The 22,510-nt window shown below is 43.9% G+C and overlaps 1 protein-coding gene across 3 annotated transcripts in view; it reads left to right on the top strand.

Annotated features, from left to right (window-relative positions):
* Positions 1 to 20,994, top strand: part of LOC147642330 (putative L-ascorbate peroxidase 6, chloroplastic/mitochondrial) — a 31,738-nt gene extending 10,744 nt beyond the window's left edge. Inside the window, exons 10-14 of one of the 3 annotated variants that reach the window (XM_086805271.1) lie at positions 1,240 to 1,284; positions 20,116 to 20,220; positions 20,303 to 20,398; positions 20,528 to 20,709; positions 20,911 to 20,994. In XM_086805271.1, coding sequence (XP_086661397.1) covers positions 1,240 to 1,284; positions 20,116 to 20,220; positions 20,303 to 20,398; positions 20,528 to 20,695 — 414 coding nt within the window. In that variant the 3' untranslated portion in view covers positions 20,696 to 20,709; positions 20,911 to 20,994. Of the gene's footprint in view, positions 1 to 1,239; positions 1,285 to 20,115; positions 20,221 to 20,302; positions 20,399 to 20,527; positions 20,782 to 20,910 lie in introns of those variants that run through there. The other 2 variants (XM_086805262.1, XM_086805279.1) reach the window with 2 other exon arrangements.
* The last annotated feature ends 1,516 nt before the right edge of the window (positions 20,995 to 22,510 follow it).

Genomic DNA, 22,510 nt, shown 5'->3' with positions numbered 1-22,510 from the left:
TCAAATAGCTATATAATATATAGATATTATTCCACTCCAAGCATAGACACACAGGGGTACACATTGGGACTCCGAAATACCCAACAAACCTCCCTTCAGAGTCAAGGTGGTTATAGGGATTGACCCTCATATCTATGGGGATTTGGGCCCGCAAATGTACACATGATTCAAAAGATCATAGTGGCCAACACGTGGACTCTCATGCCAGGTCTGATAAGGGGCTTGATTGGTCACACATGATATATGTCAACCATCCTGAACTATCATCGTGACTCAAAACAAGGATACATTGAAGTATTGGAGCCTTTTATAATAACACAAGGTGATTACAACACATAAAATCATGTTTCGGGGGACATCTCTGGCAGAGAACCCTTATAGACACTCTTTAACACTTAGAATGCCTATAACTCGTATCTATCTCTGAAGATATGAATTAGATTCATCTTTCAGAGATAGATCCATCTCTTTCAGAGATAGATATTAGAGAATGTGGTAGTGAAGCATTTTTTTGGTGTTGAAGTAGAGGTTTGTGGCTTCTATGGTGCATCTTCAAACTCTTCATTTTCATTTTCAGTGCCACTCTTTTGAAGCAAGGATCTTTTGTGTGACCTAGCTTTTTTGAGAAGGTGCACTTGACAGCTTTCCCTTTGTTCGTGCCCTTCTGTTTTGTGAAGAAACCCTTTTCTAAGTCAATGCTAGTAGCAACTCGATCTTGAAGTCTTCTATCCTCGTCAATGAGGATGGCCACCATGTTTTAATGCAGCATTTCCCTAGATACCCAAAGTGCGATAGCACTTCGTTGAACCCTTAAATTTCTTCTAGGCTGGAGAAGAGTACGACCTTTTTGTCGTCTTCGTCAATGTTGGCTTTTAAGGCACCCAATTGTTCTTGTCATTCTAGGCTTGCACAATTGGTGATATGGTGACACCTTCAGGTTTTTCCTCTGCTCCCTTGATGACATTGACACGACATTCCAGAGCACGTCTCGCATCAGTAATAATCTGATCTTTGTTTGCCATGTGGGGATGTTGTTCCACTAAAACTTTCTAGGGCTAGGTTACCTTTGTTTGACTCCATCATGTTTTATTTTAAAAAGCCCAATTTTTCAAGTTTGCAAGAGTTTTAATGTTGATGCAGAGAGCCGATTTTCACAAAAGCCATAATTTGTGTGAAATGCAGGAGTGTTAATTTTGTGAAAATGCCTCAAATACCATTTGATGTCGTGGGTGGCTGTAGGTTGGAGGCAAGTCGGATGGACAGCTATGGCGTGAGTTGGCTAAGGTACAGTGGAAGTGATCATTGACGGGCTGTTGGTGGCGATCATCCATAGTTGGCAGTAACATGCATAAAAGCAGAATGGGGGTGCCGATTCTACTACTGATAGATAAGCGTTGGATGGCGGGGTAATCTCTCAAATTGGTGGTGTTAAGCAGAGGAACCTCACTGCCAGCGTGCTGGTCGTAGGAGCGATGGGCGCCGACAGCATAGGTGGTATGCAGGCAGTGTAGAATACAGTGGCATCAGGGTGTTGAGGTACTGAAGCCAAATGCACACTTATGGTAGTGCTGCATGAACAAGACCTAACTGAGGAAACTTTTTCCCATGTGGTTTTTTCCCTTGGATATCCAGTGTAAAAGGACACTCTATCTATTGCTTTGTACTTTCATATTATTATGGATGTGATATTCGTGTAAGGTTGACTCTACCGCCTCCACTATTCTCAATTTCTCTGTGTCCCTGTCCATCTCCATCTCCTTCTTTGTGTGACTTCGTCAGTGGAAACCCCCACTCTGTGTGTGTGAGTGTAGCTTTCCAACATTTGGTATCGAAACCCTTTTGCCCTCTTGCCTCTGCCCGCCATCTCTGGTTTGGGCTGTACATGTTGCCCCTCTGCTCGACTTGTCGTGCACACCTTTGCACGCCCACAACCCTGTGCGTATCCCTCTTGCCTAAGATACGGGCAGTGCATATAGGGTGATAGGTTTAGGGACTCCTTTGTAGATCAAAATGGCCCTGTCCAAATCTTCTCCCTCATACATAACTTGAGGATCTGACCGTGTAGCCTACTTATACCAGGGATCTCCACGTGATGTAGCAAGATTCTCTCCTCATCCTACCAATCAAGTGTACACTACCAGTCTACCTTGCCATATTTTTTGGGTCTCTTAGCAACCCCATATGGAATGCTGAGTGGACACGAAAGTTGCGAAGTATTGCGGGCATTTGGAATCCTCGTTGAGCAGGTGTAAACGGAAGGGTAATTGTAACACGAAAATCTCATCAATCTTGAAAACTGAAAATACACATAAACATGACAGATTAAAGTAGATGACAACTCTGCACAATACACCACACTAGGGGCCAGAAGATGGGCTGCCCTCCCCCCTTATGGTTAGATTACCAAAAAAGAGTCTACTTCCAAATACAACTTCACGGGTGCCCAAGGATTCTCCACTGGGTCGCACCTATCTCTTCTAGTTACATAATAAAAGCACCTATCTCTTCTAGTTACATAATAAAAGCAAAAACAAAAACATATGCAAAATTTGTTGACGTTCCTCAGCATAAGAGGGCACTTCGAGCATCAAGCACATACAGGACAACTATGGACAGCCCATAGCACTACCGCATCAGCCCGGAACAACCCTATATCTTCACCCTTCTCCTGTATGGCTCACAGGACAAGTCAACCAGCCTAGAGAGGCTGTTTATAGCAGTCGACCAGCCCTTAGTAGCCACAGAAAGAAGCGAGGGTGCTTTTAGATGGGTGGATCCACTTCTGGTGGATCTTCCAAAACTGGTTCCATAGGAGGTGGTCCCACATAAGGCCTCAGCAAGATGACATGAAACGCATTATATATTTTCTAGTGATCGGGCAATACCAATCTATAAGCCACTTCAATTATCTTCTGCAAGATCTGGAATGGCCCATAATACATGTTTGAAAGCTTAGGAAACTTGCCTTCTTTGCTTGGCCGCTTTTGAAGACATGCTTTTTCAAACTTAAGTAATACCCAATTAACTTGAAAATAACCTCTTGCCTGTGCATGTCAGTTGCCTTTTTCTGCTTAGCTTGAGATCTTTCTATGGCTGTCCAAACCTGTGGAAACGCAGTATCCAAATCCTAGACATACTCATCGGCTGCAAAGATTTCATCTTTTGTTCGTAAGATAGGTGGAAGCACCACCTTGCCATAGACTATCTCTTATTAGTTGAAGAATGCACTGTGTTATTGTATGCAAACTCAACCAATGCAAATACTTTTCCCAGTCTGACTTCTGCTCAGGTACATAACACTTAAGAAAATCAAGTACGGTTGAATTTGCAATTTCACTCTGACTATTCGTTTGAGGATGATAAGTTGAAGAAAAACTCAGCTTTATGTATGCCCATGTTATCAAACAATGTCCACTAAAATAAACTGTTTGTCCGAGGATCTCTACTCTCCACAATAGACTTCGGCATGCCATGATGTTTGAAAATCTGAGCTAGGAACAACTTTGCCATGTGCTTTGGCTTGATTGTTTTCCTCACAGGAATAAAGTGTGCTTGTTTGTTAAAATGATCTATGTAGTCCATATAGCATCATTACCATGTGCCGATCTTGGCAAATCCATAATGAAATCCATGGCAATGCTTTCCCATGGTTCTTGCAAAATGCGTAAGGGCTGAAGCAAACCAGGTGTCTTGTGCCTGTCAAACTTGACTTTCTGACACACTAGGCACTCTCGCACATAAGCTTCAATATTCCTGCGTAAAGCTGGCCAAAAGAAATATCTTTCCAAAGCTTGTGTAGTAGCTAGAATACCACGATGACCTGCATATGGAGGAGCATGACACTCTTCCATAACCTTTTGGCGCAATTCATGAACTACACAAATATGGTTTTGCATCATCGAAACCCATGTCTAATCGAATAAGATGGGATAGCAGTACCATCATTCAAATCAGCCCAAATAAGCTGAAAATCTGGATCCAAAGCATACATATCCCGCATCGTTGACAAGTCCTGATGATAAGCGGTAGTCACTGCATGCACTTGAGGCCTGCGTGACAAAGCATCCACTACCAAATTCTTCTTGCCCGGAGTATACAAAATATGAAAATGGAACATGGACAAGAAATTTTCCCACCTTAGATGCTTTTCTGAGAGTTTAGGCTATGTAAGGAAGTGTCGTAAACTTTGATGATCCGTTTTAGCCATAAATTTAGTCCCAAAAAGATAATGCTTCCATGTTTGAAAGGCATGAATAACGGCTAACAACTCTTTCTCATAGACCTGCAAATACAATTCCACATGTTGCAAGCGGCGGCTTTCAAAAGCCACTGCATGTCCCTCTTGATTCAAAACAGACCCCAAACAATCTCCACATGCATCACACTCGACCACAAAAGGTTTATGCAAGTCTGGAATGATAAGAACATGCCTTGAGATAATGGCATCCTTTAACTTTTGGAAAGCCGTCTTTTTTGGATTGGACCATCGGAATGCAACTTTCTTCTTTGTCAAATCATGCAATGGAGAAGCCAAGAAAGCAAAGTGTCGAATAAATCGACGATAGTAAGTGCATAAACCAATAAAGCTCATAACTTGATGAACATTTTGAAGTTCTGGCCAATCCTTGATAGTTTTTTGCGGATCCATGCGTACTCCATCTTTGGAGACAATATGTCCCAAATAGTGAATCTCTGACAAGAAGAATTCACTCTTCTTCCTTTAATGAAAAGCTTGTGTTTCCTTAGCTCTTCAAAAACAATGGGGAGATGCTCTTTATGCTCAACCTCACTCTTCGAAAAGATAATAATATCATCAAAGAAAGTTCCTGTGAACTTACGGTGAGGTCTAAAAATTCTGTCCATCATTCTATTAAAAGTGGCGGGAGCATTTGTAAGACCAAATGGGACCACCAAATACTCATATATAGCCCAAATGAAGTTCTGAAAGCCGTTTTGTGCACATCTTGAGATACCACTCTAATTTGATGGTAGCCACTCTTAAGATCAGTGCGACTAAAACAAGAAGCTCCCTCAAGTTTATCAAGAATATCATCAATTCGAGGAATCGAAAACCTGTTCTTGATTGTAATCTTGTTAAGGGCTCTGTAATCAACACACATTTTGTATGTCCCATCCTTTTTCTGAACAAGTAAAACTGGGGAACAATACGGTGAAGAGCTTGGCCTTATCAACTCCTTCTCAAGCAAATCATTCACTCGAGTCATGTTTTCCTCCTGTTGGGGAGCACTCACCCTATAAGGAGGTCGGTTAGGAGGAGAGAAACCAGGGATTATGTTGGGGGTAACTGTCTTGGTAGGGAATCAACAAAACAATCAGCATATAAGGAGGTCGGTTAGGAGGAGAGCTACCAGGGATTATGTCAATACAATGATCCTCTGGCCCCTCTTCGGGGGTAACTGTCTTGGTAGGGAATCAGCAAAACAATCAGCATATTCACTTAAAAAATCAATGTTATCTTGATCTACGGGATTTACAACATCATGCTCAACATTATCACGTACAAAGACCAAGTAAGAACAAGCTGATTTCTTTATTGCCTTGGAAATAGATATGTGACTTACAACAACGGGTATGGTACTCCCAGTAGTACCCGCATCAATACAAACTTCCCTACCCTATGAGTAAACATAACTTTCTCTTCCTTGTGCAAAATCTTGGGATCCAAACGATAATGCCAAGGCATCCCAAGAATCACATCACATCTCGTAAGTGGTGCCACGAGGAAGTCTTCATGATCCAAATATTCATGTATTTGTATGCGAAGCTTCCCAATGATGGGAGTGACCTTGACTTCCTTGCTCTCAAAGGCATCATCTGCCCAATTCCTTGACTTCCTTGCTCTCAAAGGCATCATCTGCATGAAATGAAGGCAATGAAGTGTTAGGGTTAGGGTTTACAGAAGCCTCAAGCAGGCGTGGAAACCAACAGAGAGAGAGAGAACACGATTTTGTATAATGCTTGATGAAAAAGTGAAGTACAATAGCCACATAATAGTGACCCTAAAGATAAGTGTTCACATGTCCGGACATAAAATGTGCCGGGTGGACCAAAACACCTATAAACTGAATATAAGTGAAACTAGGCTAAACTGGGGAAAAAGGCAATGAAGTGTTAGGGTTAGGGTTTACAGAAGCCTCAAGCAGGCGTGGAAACCAAGAGAGAGAGAGAACACGATTTTGTATAATGCTTGATGAAAAAGTGAAGTACAATAGCCACATAATAGTGACCCTAAAGATAAGTGTTCACATGTCCGGCCATAAAATGTGCCGGGTGGACCAAAACACCTATAAACTGAATATAAGTGAAACTAGGCTAAACTGGGGGAAAAAACCTCCACTAACTGAAGTAAAAAGTGCCCCAGTAATCTACTGATGATCACTAGCACTCCTCTGGGTGCATACACAGCGTAAAACCCAACAAACCCCCCTGGAGTGATATGTGATCACTGTACATCATCCACCAAAAGGAAACAAATTCAAAGCACTGCGGAATGCTTCAAATTTCGGACGTGGTAATGCTTTGGTGAAGATGTCTGCCACATTCTGATCTGTAGGACAGTAGATCAGACTGATATCTCCTGCCTGGAGTCTCTCCCGAACAAAATGATAGTGAATCTCAATGTGTTTCGTGCGAGCATGAAACACAGGATTCCTGGCCACAGCAATGGCACTCTGACTATCAGTATAGATAGGTGTAGGCTTCTCCACTGAAATATCCATATCAGTCATGAGACGACGCAGCCAAACACACTCAACAGTAGTAGTGTAGGCTGCTCTGTACTCTGCCTCACAAGACGAAGTGGCCACTGTGGTCTGTTTCTTGCTTAGCCAAGAAATGCATGAAGAGCCAAGAAAGAAACAATTTCCACTAGTGGAATGTCTGGTATCAAAATCACCAGCCCAATCTGAATCACTGTAAGCATATAACTGCATGTCACTCCCCTCAAGATAAAGCAATCCAAGAGACAAGGTACCCTGCAAATAACGGAATACACGCTTCACAGCTTGCCAATGTGACAACCGCGGGCTGTGCATAAATCTGCTCAACTGAGAGACTGCATACTGAATATCTGGCCTTGTATTACACAAGTAAATGAGGCACCCAACAGCCTGAGCATATGTAGTGGCATCAAAGGAAACACTGTCATCTTGTAGTGACAGTTTCATCCCCGGCTCCATAGGAGTACTAATAGGCTTGCAATCCTGAAATTTAAACTTCTCCAGAAGTTTAGCAACATAACGTGATTGCAACAACCCAATGCCTCTGTTATCCTGCACAAACTGTATGCCCAAATAGTAATGTACAAGCCCCAAGTCAGACATGTCAAATGTCTGTTGCAGTATCTCCTTAAAAGCTGCAATTTTGTCATCATTTGATCCCATGAGCAAGAGATCATCCACATAAAGACTGATGACCAGCAGATCTGTCTCTTCTTTCTTTACATACAGAGTGGCTTCTGATGGACTGTTCACAAATCCCTGAGTGAGTAGAAAAGCATCTATTTTTGCATACCAAGCTCGTGGAGCTTGTTTCAAACCATACAAAGCCTTTTTCAGCCTGCAAACTTTCCCCTCATGACCATGTTCTGCAAATCCCATGGGCTGAAATACATAAACTTCCTCCTCGAGGTCCCCATGTAGGAATGCAGTCTTTATGTCCAACTGGTGAACAACCCAACCACGATGTGCAGCCAATGCAATGACACACCTAAGTGTCGACATACGGGATGTAGGAGCAAATGTCTCCTCATAATCAATGCCCTTCTTCTGTGCATAGCCCTTTGCAACTAGACGGGCTTTGTACCTGTCAATGGATCCATCTGCATGTCTTTTCAACTTATAGACCCATTTAGTACCAATTGCTTTCTTGCCTTTGGGCAGATCAACCAAATCCCATGTTTGATTCCTTTTAATAGAATCAATCTTCATTGACATCTTCGTCTTTGTCTCCATCCATTTTTGCATCTCTGTCTGCATCTTCATCTGCATCTTCATTCTGCATAGCATCTTCTTCGTCCTGACATTGCACATAGACTGGACGTACGTGCATTCCCATCCTTGAGGCATCTTCATAATGCATGTGGGCATTCCATCGTGGCATCCACATAGTACAGAGAATTTTCCAAAAAAGGTAAAAGATACACCCTTTCTTAAGTACCATATGAACAACCTCTTATATTACTTAAAGGTTTTTCAAACCTTAGTCTCAAAATAATAAAGAAAAAATCCTTTATTTCAAATGAGAACAACGGCCAGATTTATTCCACCGGCACCGCCCGTTTTCGTTGCGCTGATTTCGGATCTAGTCAACTGCATCACCTGCTTCTCTTCAAGCACTCCCTCTTCCGGCTGTTGTGTAATCTTCTAAGATGTGCTGGGTTATTGTGATGTCGTTTGTCATCGTTGTTCTGATCTGTGCATTGTCAGCTTCTCCCGTTGTTGTTGTCTATGCTGCTATCTGCTGCCTCTTGTATGGCAGAGCGAGCGCTCGTCTATGGTTATGGACTCATATCTTGATGATGTTTGTTGTGCGCAGGTGCTGCCGTGGTGATCTCTCCTTGCCTTCTAACCGGTTGGCTGTATCTAAGCTTTTGCGCAAGAAGCTTACTCCTCTTCTGAGATAATGCAGATCTACTCGTTGTTGCACTTCTATCAGTGTCGTCCATGTTCTTCTTGTGCTGTGCTTTTCCACCACTGCTAGCACTCTTCTTCTCTCTCTGCTGTGAGCTATGGAGAACACCGCTTCTTTCTAATGACAGTGAGCTGGCTTTTGATGTGCAATGCGAGAACAAGAGCAAAAAGCTCTCTCTACTTCTTTGAAATGAATGCAATGGACAACACCTAAGGAAACCCTAATGATGCAAAGACTAATGCAATAATTTTGCTATTCCTTCTTCTCAATGGCACTTCCTTTTGCGGGCACCATATTGAAGAGAAATGGCAAAACAACTAAACTAAGCTAAGCCATAGCCTGCCAGGCTCTGATATCATGTTGGAAATCATGGATCTAGGACTAGGCTAGCCTATGGAGGCTCAAACATAATGCTAAACATGATTATAAACAAATGACAAAAAGCAATACAAAGCAACACAAGATGCACTTACTTGACCAAGAGATTGTGTACTTGAGAATGAGTTGTTGTGTTACATTACATTGAAATGACCCTTTATATAGGTCCAAGTACCATATGGGCTTTGCCTTTGCATGTGGGATGTGGGATAACTCCTAGCCTTCACCACATTCATCCACATCTCTTTGACCTTGTCTATGATATGACATAGATCACTTTTTCTAACATTTTCGTCTCCTCCTACATCTCCTTTCGTTTCCTAGATTCCAGATTCTCTACACAGGGACCCTCTCGAAGGGTCACGACCGCAGTCGAGTTCGATGCTTGAGTTGCAGATGCGTGCATTGGAGATCCGACAAAGTGAAGACAACCATGCGATGCGTGGAACATGAGCGATACCTTGCAGCTTTGGATGCAAGACTGACACCAGTGGCTTCCTCGAATCATTTTCTCGAGAAAATGAATCTCAGTAAGTATAATGGTACACTCGATCCCACAACTCTTTATTCACGGTTGCATCAATTTGAAGCTTACTTTGTGCCGCAGTTAGAAAGAATGATACTGACAGGGTGATCTTAGCCAATTGATACTTAGAAGGTGAGGCCATTCCTTGGTGGACCCAATGGGCACATGTCCATAGCAGCAGATTAGGTATGGCAGCTTATGTTTGAGACGAGTTTATTCGCGACCTTAAGCAGCGGTTTCTACCGCCCCATTACCTTGAGCAACTCGAAGAAGAGTTTAGGGGAGCGCGTCAGAACGCGCAACCAGTCCTTAGTTTGCCAATAGAATTTCGAACTTATGTTTGCAATTAGGCTTGTTTGACACAGACAAGAAAGGGCAATTTCTATATGGCCTTGACACGCAAATCAAGTGGGAGGTGCATATGTTTCGGCCAGCTAGCTTTGAATACGCACTCTCGCTTGTGGAGAGTGCTCAAATGAAGCACAATGGTGGCAACCCCAAGACTTTCCAGCCGGCTACTCCCAAGGTTACCACCTCGAGGGGAAAAGGCCAAAACCAGACGGGGTCTTCCCCACGACAGAGCACGGCAGCCTCTGGCTCCAAGAACTCAACCAATGCGCCCAAGCTTACTCCAGACCAGAAAGCGGAGGCAGGCAAGACCGGTGGGTGGCAAGTTGAGTGCTGAGGAGATTGTTTAGTACAAGGAGGAGGGTTGTTTCTTTTGTCATACAAAAGGACACACTTCTTGGGAGTGTCCTAAGAAGACTACCACTCCAAAGACCGTCGCCTCAGCCTCCACGGCTTCAGTGGTGAGCCCAGCTTCCACATAGACCCCAGTGGCTGGCCCAAGTCCTTCAAATCCCAATGCTTCAGTTGGAGTAATCATTAGCTGGGAGCTTGTGAAGATAAGCAGAAGGGCGCCCATGACCAGGAGTATGAGCGCAACGAATTGCTCAAGACCTTTGGCTATATAGGCGGCCAGAGAGTCGTCGTCTTGTTTGACAGCGGCAACATGGAGGACGTGGTCACGGAACAGGCTGCTCGGTGTGCCCGTTTTGTCTTGACTGTGGTAGACAAGCAAGTTGAGGGTTTTAGCACAGGTATGACAACGAGCGTCAAGTATGAAGCTCTAGGTGCTAAATTAGTTATTCAGGGCATAGAGTTTGTGCGTGATTTTATGGTTGCTCCTCTTATAGGAGCAGACATAATATTTGGCATTCAGTGGTTTCACAAGTTCTTTCCTGATGTCAAGTGGGACAAGCACACCTTCCAGATTAGTCGGAATGTGTCAAACGCCCCAGTGACCATTAAGTGTGAGCCAAGAATTCCGAACTTTCCACTCATAAGCCACTTGCAGGCTAAACGAGTAATTAGGAAAGGCGCACGTTGTGCGATGATATACATCCAGACTGCCCAGACGGTGGCCAGTGTTTTCGAGAAGTATTTGGCTCTCCATGAAAAGTTCCAGAAGATTTTTCTTTGGGACAATCTCCCTCCCCAGCTTTCCCCGTCCAGACCGGAGGACCACAAGATCGATCTCCTCCCAGGCTCGGAACCCTCGAGCAAGGATTATATTTTCGAGAGGCTGAATGGGGCTAAGGTGTACTCGAAACTCGATTTGAAGAGCGGGTACCACCGGGTGAGGATTGTTGAAGGGAGCATCTCCAAGACAACCTTCCGTACGGAATGGGTCCACTATGAATTTGTGGTCATGCCTTTTGGCTTGACGAACGCCCCAGTCACATTCAACGGCATGATGATGTGTGTGTTCTGGGAATTGATTGGAAAGTGTGTTCATATTTTTTGGACGAACTAGTATTTTCAACTACGGTTGAGTAGCATGACATTGATGTGGAGAAAGTCCTGTAGTTGCTGGAAAGCAATGAGCTCTACGTCAACGAGAAGAAGTCGGAATTTTATTTGTTCGAGGTTTATTACCTTGGATATATAATTAATGTAGAAGGCATTCGACTTGATTCGGCTAAGGTGGCCGAGATTGTCAATTGGGAAGTACATCAGACTGCTTATGACATCAGATCCTTTGTGGGTATATGCCAGGCATACTCCACCCACATATACAAGTTTTCTGGCCTCTTGGCGGATCTCACCGATCTGCTAAAGGGTGTCAAGACAAGAAGGCAACGGATTCGAATGACTCCACGAGCGTTGGAGGCATTCAGGTGGCCTTGTCAAAGGCGCCTTGTCTAGCACTTGCCTCGTGGGACGAGCCATTCCCAGTGATCATCGATGCGAGTAACATCGCATATGGAGGTGTATTACAACAGAATGGTCATCTAGTAGCTTACATGTCTCGTAAGTTACTGCCCGTAGAAAAGAATTATTCAGTCTACAATCGAGAACTCCTCGCAGTTATACAGGCCTTGAAACATTGGAAACATTTTCTTTATGGCCGTGACTTTGAGGTTCGCACTGACTATCAGGCATTACGCTGGATTCAGACAATGCCAAGTGTATAGTGGAGTGACCGACAACACCGCTGGAGTCAGATATTTCAGCAATTTGGTGGTATGATTGAGTACCTTCCAGGAAAGGCCAATCCAGTGGCCCATGCTTTGAGCAAGAAGGGACGAGTGACTTTGATTTAGATCCCTAGACTCAACCTTGTTGGTACGGGACTAGACGACATTGAAGCACACGTACATGGATTCCGAGGAATTCGGTACACAGTTGGAAGAGGCATTGGATGCCTGTTCAAGTGACTTTGATTTAGACCACTAGACTCGACCTTGTTGGTACGGGACTAGACGACATTGAAGCACACGTACGTGGATTCCGAGGAATTCGGTACACAGTAGGAACAAGCATTGGATGCCACAGGACCATGCCACTTTTTGATACGCGATGGTTGGCTTTTCTACAAAGACCGACTATGTGTCACGAAGTCGTTTAGGGCAGCTCTTCTCCATGACACCCATAGTTGTCAGGTATGATACCGTATGGTTCGTACGATACGATACCGTACGGTTCGTACGATACGATACCATACGGGAAAATATGGTACGATATTTTTTTTTTCTTATCGTACGATAAAATACGGTGTTTTAAAAAAATACTTATAAACTTAGGTATCTCCAATTCCAGATATGGTGTATTTTAGAAAGGAGGAAAGCATCATAGTACAGAGGAAGCTTAAACAGCCATAGATAAGAAAAAAAAAATACCATTACCTCTCAAAAAAATTAAATTTTTTGAGAAAAATTTTATTTTTGGAAAAAAAAATTCGAGAAAAAAATATTTTTTGAAAAATCCGTATGAGTACGTACGGTATCGTATCGTATGGCATTCTGTACGATCAATCGTTGTATGCCGTACGGAAACAACCTTGATGACACCCATGACGCCATTACTGGTGGTCATAAGGGCATGAATTCGACTTTAGAGAAGTTGGAATGGCAATATTATTGGGCAAAGATGAGGCGATATGTGTTTTCATATGTACATCACTGTGATATTTGTCAAAAGGTAAAAGCCCCTCGTGGGAAGAAGATAGGGTTGTTACAGCCCTCGCCAATTCTTGAGGGATATTTCGATGGATTTTGTCACGAATTTGTCTCCCATTCCGGGTAAGCGTAATACTCAGTGCTTAACTATAGTTGATAGATTTAGCAAATTTGTTATGCTTATTCCATGAAGGGCCAATGTGACTGCCGAAGATGTTGCCCATTTGCTCATTCGGCATTGGTACCTGATTGGCGGGATCCCTAGGACCATAGTGTCAGACCGAGATGCTAAGTTTACCAGTCATTTTTGGAGGGCATTGTTTGATAACTTTGGTACTAAATTAAATTTTTCCAGTGCATTTCACCCACAGACGGACGGCCAGATAGACAACCAGTTGGCGTTTGATGTGCTGAAGTGTTATGTCCACGATCAGTAAGGTAAGTGGGAATCATATTTTTGTTTAGTTCAAGCTGTTTAGAATGATTCTTTTTCTTCAGCTATTTGCAGGACTCTATATGAGACAGCATTTGGAAGACCATTTCAGTCGCTATTGACTAGGACCTCGTCTTCAGTACCTGAAGCGAATAGATTTCTTACCAGGAGATTTTGGAGTCAGTAAAAGACAGGTTGGCTAAAGCACAGGAGGCCTACACTGGACAGGCCAACAAAGATCGAAGGGATATGAAGTTTTCGGAACGTGATTATGAAGCAAAGGTTGAAACAGGTGGGCAAGCAATGCCCAAAGTTGTCATTTTAGAGCTTCGGACCTCTTTCCATCCAGAGAAAGATTAATGAGGTTTCAATGAAGTTGGAGCTATCTCCGAGTTGGACTATGCACGATGTGTTCCATGTCAGTTGGTTAAAACCATATGCAGGTCCGAACCCTTCAGAAGTTAAAGACGAGGCGGAACTTGATATCATTGATGAAATTGAAGTCATGGTTCTAGAAGAGATTCTTTTGCACCGCTTCAAGCATGGCTCCGGCTGAAGACAAAGACAGTTTCTCACAAAGTTTCAGGACCGAGGGACCGACGAGGCGGTATGGCTTGACAAAGAGTCTTTCGACGACTATCCGGCGTTATTGACGGATTATTTGGAGGCTATGTAGCTTCTGTCAAGTTAAGCAGAAGGGGATGTCACTTGGATGCCACGTAAACATATCTGTACAGAAGGTGCAGGACGTGGGGTAGAAAACTGGTCCCATGTGAGCCCAGTCCGGGACGAGTCAGCTAGGGTTCCACTCTAGTCGTCCGAGGTCAGGTGTGCATTGTTCTGCACATGCGTCCAAGGTCAGGTGTGCATTGTCCTTCACATGAAACAATGCTATTTCGCGTTGTGAGTCTCTCTCTGGAATGATGTCAATGGTTCTGTCACTCTGTGTATCTGGTATGACACTGGATGCCAAACCACTCTGTAGACAGGTAGGATTTGCATGTAGGAATGGAGCCAGCCCATAGGGCTGCCCCAAGAACAGTTATGTGGGCATGGGGTAGGTATAGAACCACCCCCAAAGGGCCAGGAGGGCCTTGGTTGTGCCCACCAGCCATGGGATGGGCTGGAAGGGCTGTAGGCCAGCCCTAGGGCCTCTGGACAGGCAGCCGACAGGGCATCCAGCCCTTGAAGGCATGTCGGCCAGGTGTGGGGCAGCCCACACAGGCTGTCCAGCAACCCATGTCAGATGCGTATGCTGGCCAGGCAAGTCCAGTGTGAATGCGCATGATTTCCTGCATTTAATGCTATATTATGCAGTCGTGAGGCTATTATTAGTCAGCTGCTTGGATTAAACCAGCCGACCAGCTCCTAGAAGGGGTATAAATTCCCATAGCATAAATTCAGTTCATTTATCTCATAATTCACAAGGTGCTACAGCTACTAAAGAGCTAGGACAACCAAGGGAGAAGCTAATGCAAGGGTGAAGGTTTGAAGGTCAAGGGCAGAGATCTATCTTAGCCAGAAGAAGGTTCAGGTTCAGTCTTTTATTTTCAGTTTGCATCATTCTAATAAAAGCAAATACATCATTCGTGGTGGGGGCACTACAGAGGGTATTCGGGACCCAATAATGTGTCCTCTTGTCCCTCTCTCTCTCTATATATATATTTTTTGCACATCCACATTCAGTTTTGTGCGTTAATTTCGTTGCGACAAGTGTGCTAACTTCTGAGCATTGAAGTTATCGATCTCCCCCGAAGCTTCCGCTTGTTACATGCGGGCTGCATGCCCTCTTACATCATCTCCTTGGGCTGCATGTCTCCTCATGGCGTGCAAGCCCCCTCAAAACACTTGCTCGGGCTGCATGTCCACTTACATCACTGGTGCGGGTTGCATGCCCTCTCACATCACTGGTGTGGGTTGCATGCCCTCTCACAACATCATCGGAATTCCCTTCACGGGATAGCCTTCGAGGTTTCCGTGTGAAGAACCACTTGCCCTCATCATCGGAAACATCGCCACGGCTTTTCAAATAAGAAACAACCAACTCTCGAGGTTTGTCAATTTCCGTCTGTTGGACAATTGCATCAAAAGTGACCACATCAGCCTTGACACGAGACTTGATTCGATGACCCTCTGTACATCAGGGTCTCTTTGCAAAGCACGGAGCTGTTCAAGCTCATTCATCAAGGCATCAATATCGTGCTGATCCTCAGCCTTGGCAGACAACGGTGGATCATTATCAGCCAAAGCCCCAACATGATCCCTGTCTCTATCCTCTTCCCGCATGCGGCGAGTACGGGTGATAGAGTCCTCCACAGAATGATCTGACTGGTTGGCCATAATGTATCTTCTAGATTTTCAGAAAGAAAGGAATTTCTGTGGCTCGGAACCGCTCTCTACCAGCTTCCCTAGTATGATACTGAATAGATTGCAAGGGTGCAACAATGCCCCTACACAGACAGGAGAGCCACGAAGTCTTTCCACACGCTCACTGCCGCTTAATCGAAAAATAACCTCTTTCGAGGCTGACAATAAGACAAGGGCTACCTCAGAATCCCAACCTTCTCTCATGGATAACGACTCCTTACAGTCATATCCAGCATCATATAAGGTACAAGCTTTGTTAAGCTCTGATACCAATGTAAACGGAAGGGCAATTGTAACACGGAAATCTTATCAATCTTGAAAACTGAAAATACACATAAACAACAACTCTGCACAATACACCACACTAGGGGCCAGAAGATGGGCTGACACCCCCCCCCCCCCCCCCTTTGCCTTTTATGGTTAGATTACCAAAAAGGAGTCTGCTTCCAAATACAACTTCACGGGTGCCCAGGGATTCTCCACTAGCTAGCACCTATCTCTTCCAGTACAGTATGAAAGCAAAAACAAAAACATATGCAGAATTTGTTGACGTTCCTCAGCATAAGAGGGCACTTCCGGCATCAAGCACATGGTGGATAACTATGGACAGCCCATAGCACTCTCGCATCAGCCTGGAACAACCATGTATCTTCACCCTTCTCCTATATGGCTCATAGGCCAAGTCAACCAGCCTAGAGAGGCTGTTTACAGTAGTTGACCAGCCCTCAATAGCCACAAAAAGAAGCGATCAACAACTGTACACAAGCCTGCAAGCTCTCGGTCAGAAGGGAAATTGTCCAGATGATCACGACTAGCTCTTTCTCTCTGTTTTTATGACCTGTCTAGCCCCTGTTCCAGCTGTAAACTAGTCGGCTAGCAGAGGAAACACACCCAGAAGGAGTTGGCCAGCATTCCCCATGCATCTGGTGAACATTAGTCGCGGTAGATAGCTGTAGCAAGCTGCCAACAGGCTGAGAACGAGTCGACCAGCCCTCATGCACATTGAAAAGCATGCGCATCCCCAAAACTGGAGTTTTTTGCCAATAATAAGGGCTCCCCGCCGGAAATAGCTCAAATGTGTGCTTTTTAGTCCTAGAAGGGGGAGCCTACTTGAAGATGGCCCAAATAAGAGAAATACACTGGCCCGAGACTAAGGGAAGGTGTGCTGGATACTCCTGAAGAGACTGAGCTTCTTTGCCTTAGGCTGAGAGCACAAGTAGGGCTGAAAGTATGCATAGGCACGAGCCTAAGCATACATGCTTGAGTTCTGATGTTAATCTCTGAATTCTGACTGATGTTTTAGGGATTGAATATGCCTTGCCTATTTATATGACTCCAGGGTGCAGGTCGGCTGTCCCTACAACCTGTCCGTTGGCAGAAATTGTCCACAATTGGCATTAAATGCCTATCGGCTGCAGCATTATGTGCATGACTAGCTTTTAATGTTAGTCGGATGCTGAATTTGCAGGTTGGCTGGTCGATTGGCTGCCTGACCTGGCCAATTGGAGCCCAAGACCTCACATGGTCTGGCCGACTGCTCTACAGCCTCCAAGGGCTGGTCGGCTGGGCCTCAATGCATGGCTAGGGGATTGTCTACCCCTTGGAAGGCTTGCCACCTGTTGGGGCTGCCTTGGGGCTGGCCCCCTTCTAAATGAAGTGCAACTACATGCTCCTGATGCATCTACTGCTATGGCTAACCTCTGCATGCTCCTGAATGATGAACACTTGTTGAATTCTCCAAAGTGGGTTAAGAGGACTGACCTGACACTGACTGGGAGAGTGACCTACGAAGCTCATGCTTGACATGCCTTGGACTGGGCTCACAAAAGGGTCACGGCATAGGACAAATAAATCCTAAAAGGTACTACTTATGTACATGATTCTTGCACTGTTGATGAGCTAGTTTGTCACCATGTACCACAGTGATGGGTGCACATGACATTCCCTCTTGCTTAGTTTGGTGGCGGGTTTATCGCTTCGAGATAGTCCGCCAATAACTGTGGATACTCGAGGAAGAATTCTTCATCTAGTCAAATGGCTTCATGGGTCCCTCGATCTTTTAACTTTGCATAAAATTAGCGAAGAGATCTTTGAACTTTGCATAAACTTAGCGAAGATGTCGTCCAGAACCATGCTCCAACGATGTAGAAGGATTTGCTCAGGCTCTATTACCTCCGCTTCATCAACCATTTCTGGCTGCTGCTCTTGTGGAACATTCTGCAATGACGGTCCAATATAAGGCTTTAACTAGGAGACGTGGAAGACGTGCATCGTCCAACTGTCTAGCAATCTGAGTTGCATGACGACGTCGCTTATCTTCTTTATGATGGGAAAAGGACCAAAACTTCTGAATGACAACTTTGGATAACGCTTGCCCACTTGCTTGAGTCTTTGCTTCATGATCCTTAAATATGTCCATTCACCTTCTTTGAAATTGACATCTCTCCATGACTTATTTGCATGTCTGGTGTAAGCCTCTTGAGCTTTGGTAAGACGCTCTTTGACGGACTCAATGATGGCTGAAAAAGTTTCTGTTGTCTTGTTGGCTTCTAAGAAAGGAGAGATCATCCTCGTGAGAAGGGATGAAAATCTTCGACCCAAGGCTGCCTCATACGAAGTTCTGCCAACACTAGATGAGTGAGTGTCATTGAGAATTGCTTGTACCAATGGGAGATGAAGCTCCTACTTCGACTGCTAATCATGGCAGTACGCTTTAAGCACATCGAAAGCCAACTGATTGTAAATCTCGGTTTGGCCATCGGTCTGGGGATGGAATGCACTAGACAATTGCAATTTGGTACCAAAGTTATCAAACAAAGCTCGCCAGAAGTGAGATATAAACAAAGGTCCTAGCATATAGTGTACCTTGGCTTTAGTTAGAAGGACATTTTATTGGCCAAAAATGAAAGATTTTATTCAGAGTTATGTGGTCCGATGTCATCAATGTCAGATAAACAAGGCTGAACGCCTTAAATCTGCTGGGTTATTACATCCTTTGGATATTCCGTCTAGAAAGTGGAAAAGTATTTCCATGGATTTCATTGTCCCGATCAAAGTAATGGTCCGTGGCAAACCACAAACTGGATACCAATGTCGGAGAAAGAGCTGGGCTATATATTCTACTGTGGCTGTCTGTTTGCATGGTATAAGCATACAAAATTTACTGAACTTGTCAACTATCATCCATAGTTGTCACGGTACAAAAATATGATACCGTACGGGAATTTTTGTTACGATATGAAATTTTCGGATAGCGTACGATAAAATACGGTTTTTTTTAAAAACACTTACAAACTATGGAGCTTCAAGCTTGAATATGAGGGAAGGTTGGGGGGGGGGGGGGGGGGGGGGGGGGTTGAGGAGTCTACAACGCTTGAGGAACCAGAACATGGAAATGTGTCTCTCCCAGTTGGATCTCCCAGTTGTCTCCAAAAAAGAACCTGCATGGGTAATGCAATACCAAAGGTCTCCCAGTGTAGCGTTTATGACTAAGGGACTGTCCTTGCACAAATACGAGCAGTGCATCTAGGGTGATAGGTTTAGGGACTCCTCTCTAGATCAAAATGGCCATGTCCAAATCTTCTCCCTCGTCGTACATAACTTGAGGATTTGACTGTCTAGCTTACCTATACCAGGGATCTCCAAGTGATGTAGCAAGATTCTCTCATCCTACCAATCATGTGTTCACTACCAGTCTTCCTTGCCAGATTTTTTAGGTCTCTCAGCAACCCCATATGGAATACTAAGTGGACACGAAAGTTGCGAGGTATTGCAGGCATTTGGGATCTTCATTAAGTAAGATTTCTATATTTTTTTAGCATTTGGAATTTTTTTCTCAAGGGGGGAAGGGGGGGGGGGGGACTCGTACCGTATGAACCATACGGTACGAATGGGTTCGTACCGATACGAGAAACAACTATGCTAGTATTGTCATACACTGAGTATTCCGAGATCCAGTAGATGGTCCAACCAAATCCATCGAAATGTTGTGAAACAGACTCTCAGGAACGGGCAATGGCTGAAGCAACCCTACCTGTTTGGTATGAGAGAGAGAGAGAGAGAGAGAGAGAGAGAGAGAGAGATGTTATTAACGTGTATGAAAAGACCCGAAGGGTCTATGAGACTGAAAAAATGTACCATATGATCCATGATTAAGAATTGGTTGCCGAAATAAAATACAGGGCCAACGTACTATGGAGGCCCTCTGATGCACCTCTGTATACAGTAAATAGAAGCAGTGAAAGAACGAGAGAGAGAGAGAGAGAGAGAGAGAGAGAGAGGCGTTTTTCTTGTGACAGGTGTATGCTGAGAAGTATGCTGAGGATCAAGAAGCATTCTTCAAGGATTATGCAGAAGCACATGCGAAACTTAGTGAATTGGGTGCAAAATTTGATCCTCCTGAGGTATCATTCACAACTATGTATCAAAGTTACCCGGAGGTGTAAAATAACGGAGAGGATGTTTAACCTTAGAGCTGGAGTGCAGGGGATAACTATCGATGAGCCATTGACGCAACCCTCAAAACAGCCAGTCCCTGAAAAGTTTGTTGCTGCAAAGTACTCCTCAAATGAAGGCACAAAGGTAATAGGGAGCTGCCTTTGGTCTATGCATGAACTCTCTTGCAAAACAGCTGTCTTTTGAAATAATTCAGAACCTGTATGTACATGAGATGAGCTTAAAGAAATTGAGATGGTGACTTTTTGAGTGCAGAAAGAACTATCTGATGCCATGAAGGCTAAGATACGAGCAGAGTACTTGGGATTAGGGGGGAGTCCGAATCAACCTCTGAAGACCAACTACTTTCTGAATATCATGATTGTTGTTGCTGTACTTGCAATATTAAGCTCCTTCGTTGTGAATAATAACAGTGGATTTTGATTGGAATGAGCTAGGTATGTATCCCTTCAACAAGATTATTTGCATACCTGAAACTCTATTGTTGTTGCAGTAAGAGATTTCTCATCTGTGGGTTGATTCTGTGTCAAGCGAAAGTGGATTGACTTTTCAGAACACAACTCTGTTGTAGCAGTTTCATGGAGAGAGAGAGAGAGAGAGAGAGAGAGAGAGAGCATGCGTGCGCATGGCACGTGCAGGGGCCCTAGACCGCTATGTTTGTATCACTGGTTTTTTCAAGTTGCTGTTGGAAATGTATATGAGCAAGCCTTTACTCATGAAAGGTCTTTTTTTTTGCCAATGAATTTGATCACATAACTAGGTTGCTCCTTAATTTGGCCTATTTATTGGCATTTACAGACAGTAATTCTCAAAGAATTAAAATGCCTTGAAATTTATATTCTAATTACAGGAACAAGAAATTCCAAACGATGGGTAGGCTACATCGGCTTTGACAGAAGACGGTATAGCAGGAATGAGCCATATATGGAGGTGTCCAAAAATCTGAATATAATAGTGTTTTTTTTAATATTCTGGTTTTTCCTTCTTTTTCACCAAGTCAAAAATCTGGAAAAAAATAGCCATACTTTTTGAAAAATACGTCTATAGCAAGGGCGACTCTCTACTCCTGTACTTGCGTGTTTACTTTGGTAGTTAAAAAATTATGAATATTGTGTATAAATTTTATAAGCCTTTTACACCCTTTAATGGGGGAAAAAATTATCATTCACACCTTGAATTTTAGTGAACAATAAATGTCGTTTTTTTGAACCTTGTGAAATTTGAATCCTACTTCCTATGTGGGCTGAAGAGGAAATGGTAATTTTGAAGAAGCATTTATTTTTTACTTCATATATTTATCCAATTTCAAACTACAAAAGCATAAGGATGCATCTTTTCCTTCTTCCATCAATTTGTTGGACTTTTACGAAATTAAAGTGGCCCAGAATAAGGTGAAACAAACCCACCATTTCCTTAACCATGGGATACATTACATGCCTATGACTTGTATTTCCTCATCGACCCTAAGTAAGAACTGGGGGCAATCAAACCTTAGTTTTCACATCTTATAAATGTTGGATTTTGCATGTATTGGAGTAATAGGAGTTCACCCATGGTGTGCTCTCCTAGTTCTGTGTGAGGAAAGGCAAGGGTTCTCCCACATTATTTGGTATGGTTCATTAGAAAAAAGATTGATTAGTTATTGTGAGCTTGTGAAAGGGAGAAGGTGTCCACTTGGTCAACTGTTTATCCACTTTTTGCATCATCCACTCCCATCTCTGATTCATGGTAACATTCACCACTAGTGGTATGCCAAGGAACCTAATAATGGGTTTCTCTTCGAGAGTCAAAAAATCCTTTTTCGGATTCAAATTTGTAGACCAAAAGGTGTCCCATCTACCAGGCATCACCGAACCATATCTCCGGATCCTGCTATCACCCAAGTGGTGCTCCTGCATCATCAAAATATCAATGCTGCCACCAACCAGGCATCTCTGAAGCTCTTGCCGCAAGCAACCACGATAGCGTATAAAATGTGCTCCGCCAAGGCCTTGTACATTCCATGAGATGATCCTCATGGATGCCTTGCTGAGGTGGATGCTGTCTCAACCGTACGGCGGGTCTTCGCAAGCGGCTTGGATGGAGAGTAGTCCCCATCCGAGCGGCTGCGAATCTGCCCACCCGGTGTACTGCAAGAAACACGGATCAGGCGCCAGTGGGGCTGTGGCCCATGGCGACTGCCTCCTGCTCTGACACAGCAACCTCATGTATACATACATATCCAGGGTCGCGTGCTAA

The sequence above is a fragment of the Cibotium barometz genome, chromosome 1, assembly GCF_041138505.1.
Source record: "Cibotium barometz isolate CiBa-2024 chromosome 1, ASM4113850v1, whole genome shotgun sequence".
In the NCBI taxonomy this organism is placed as follows: domain Eukaryota; kingdom Viridiplantae; phylum Streptophyta; class Polypodiopsida; order Cyatheales; family Cibotiaceae; genus Cibotium; species Cibotium barometz.
Note: the sequence above shows the minus strand (reverse complement) of the source record. Positions and strands in the feature narration are given on the sequence as shown.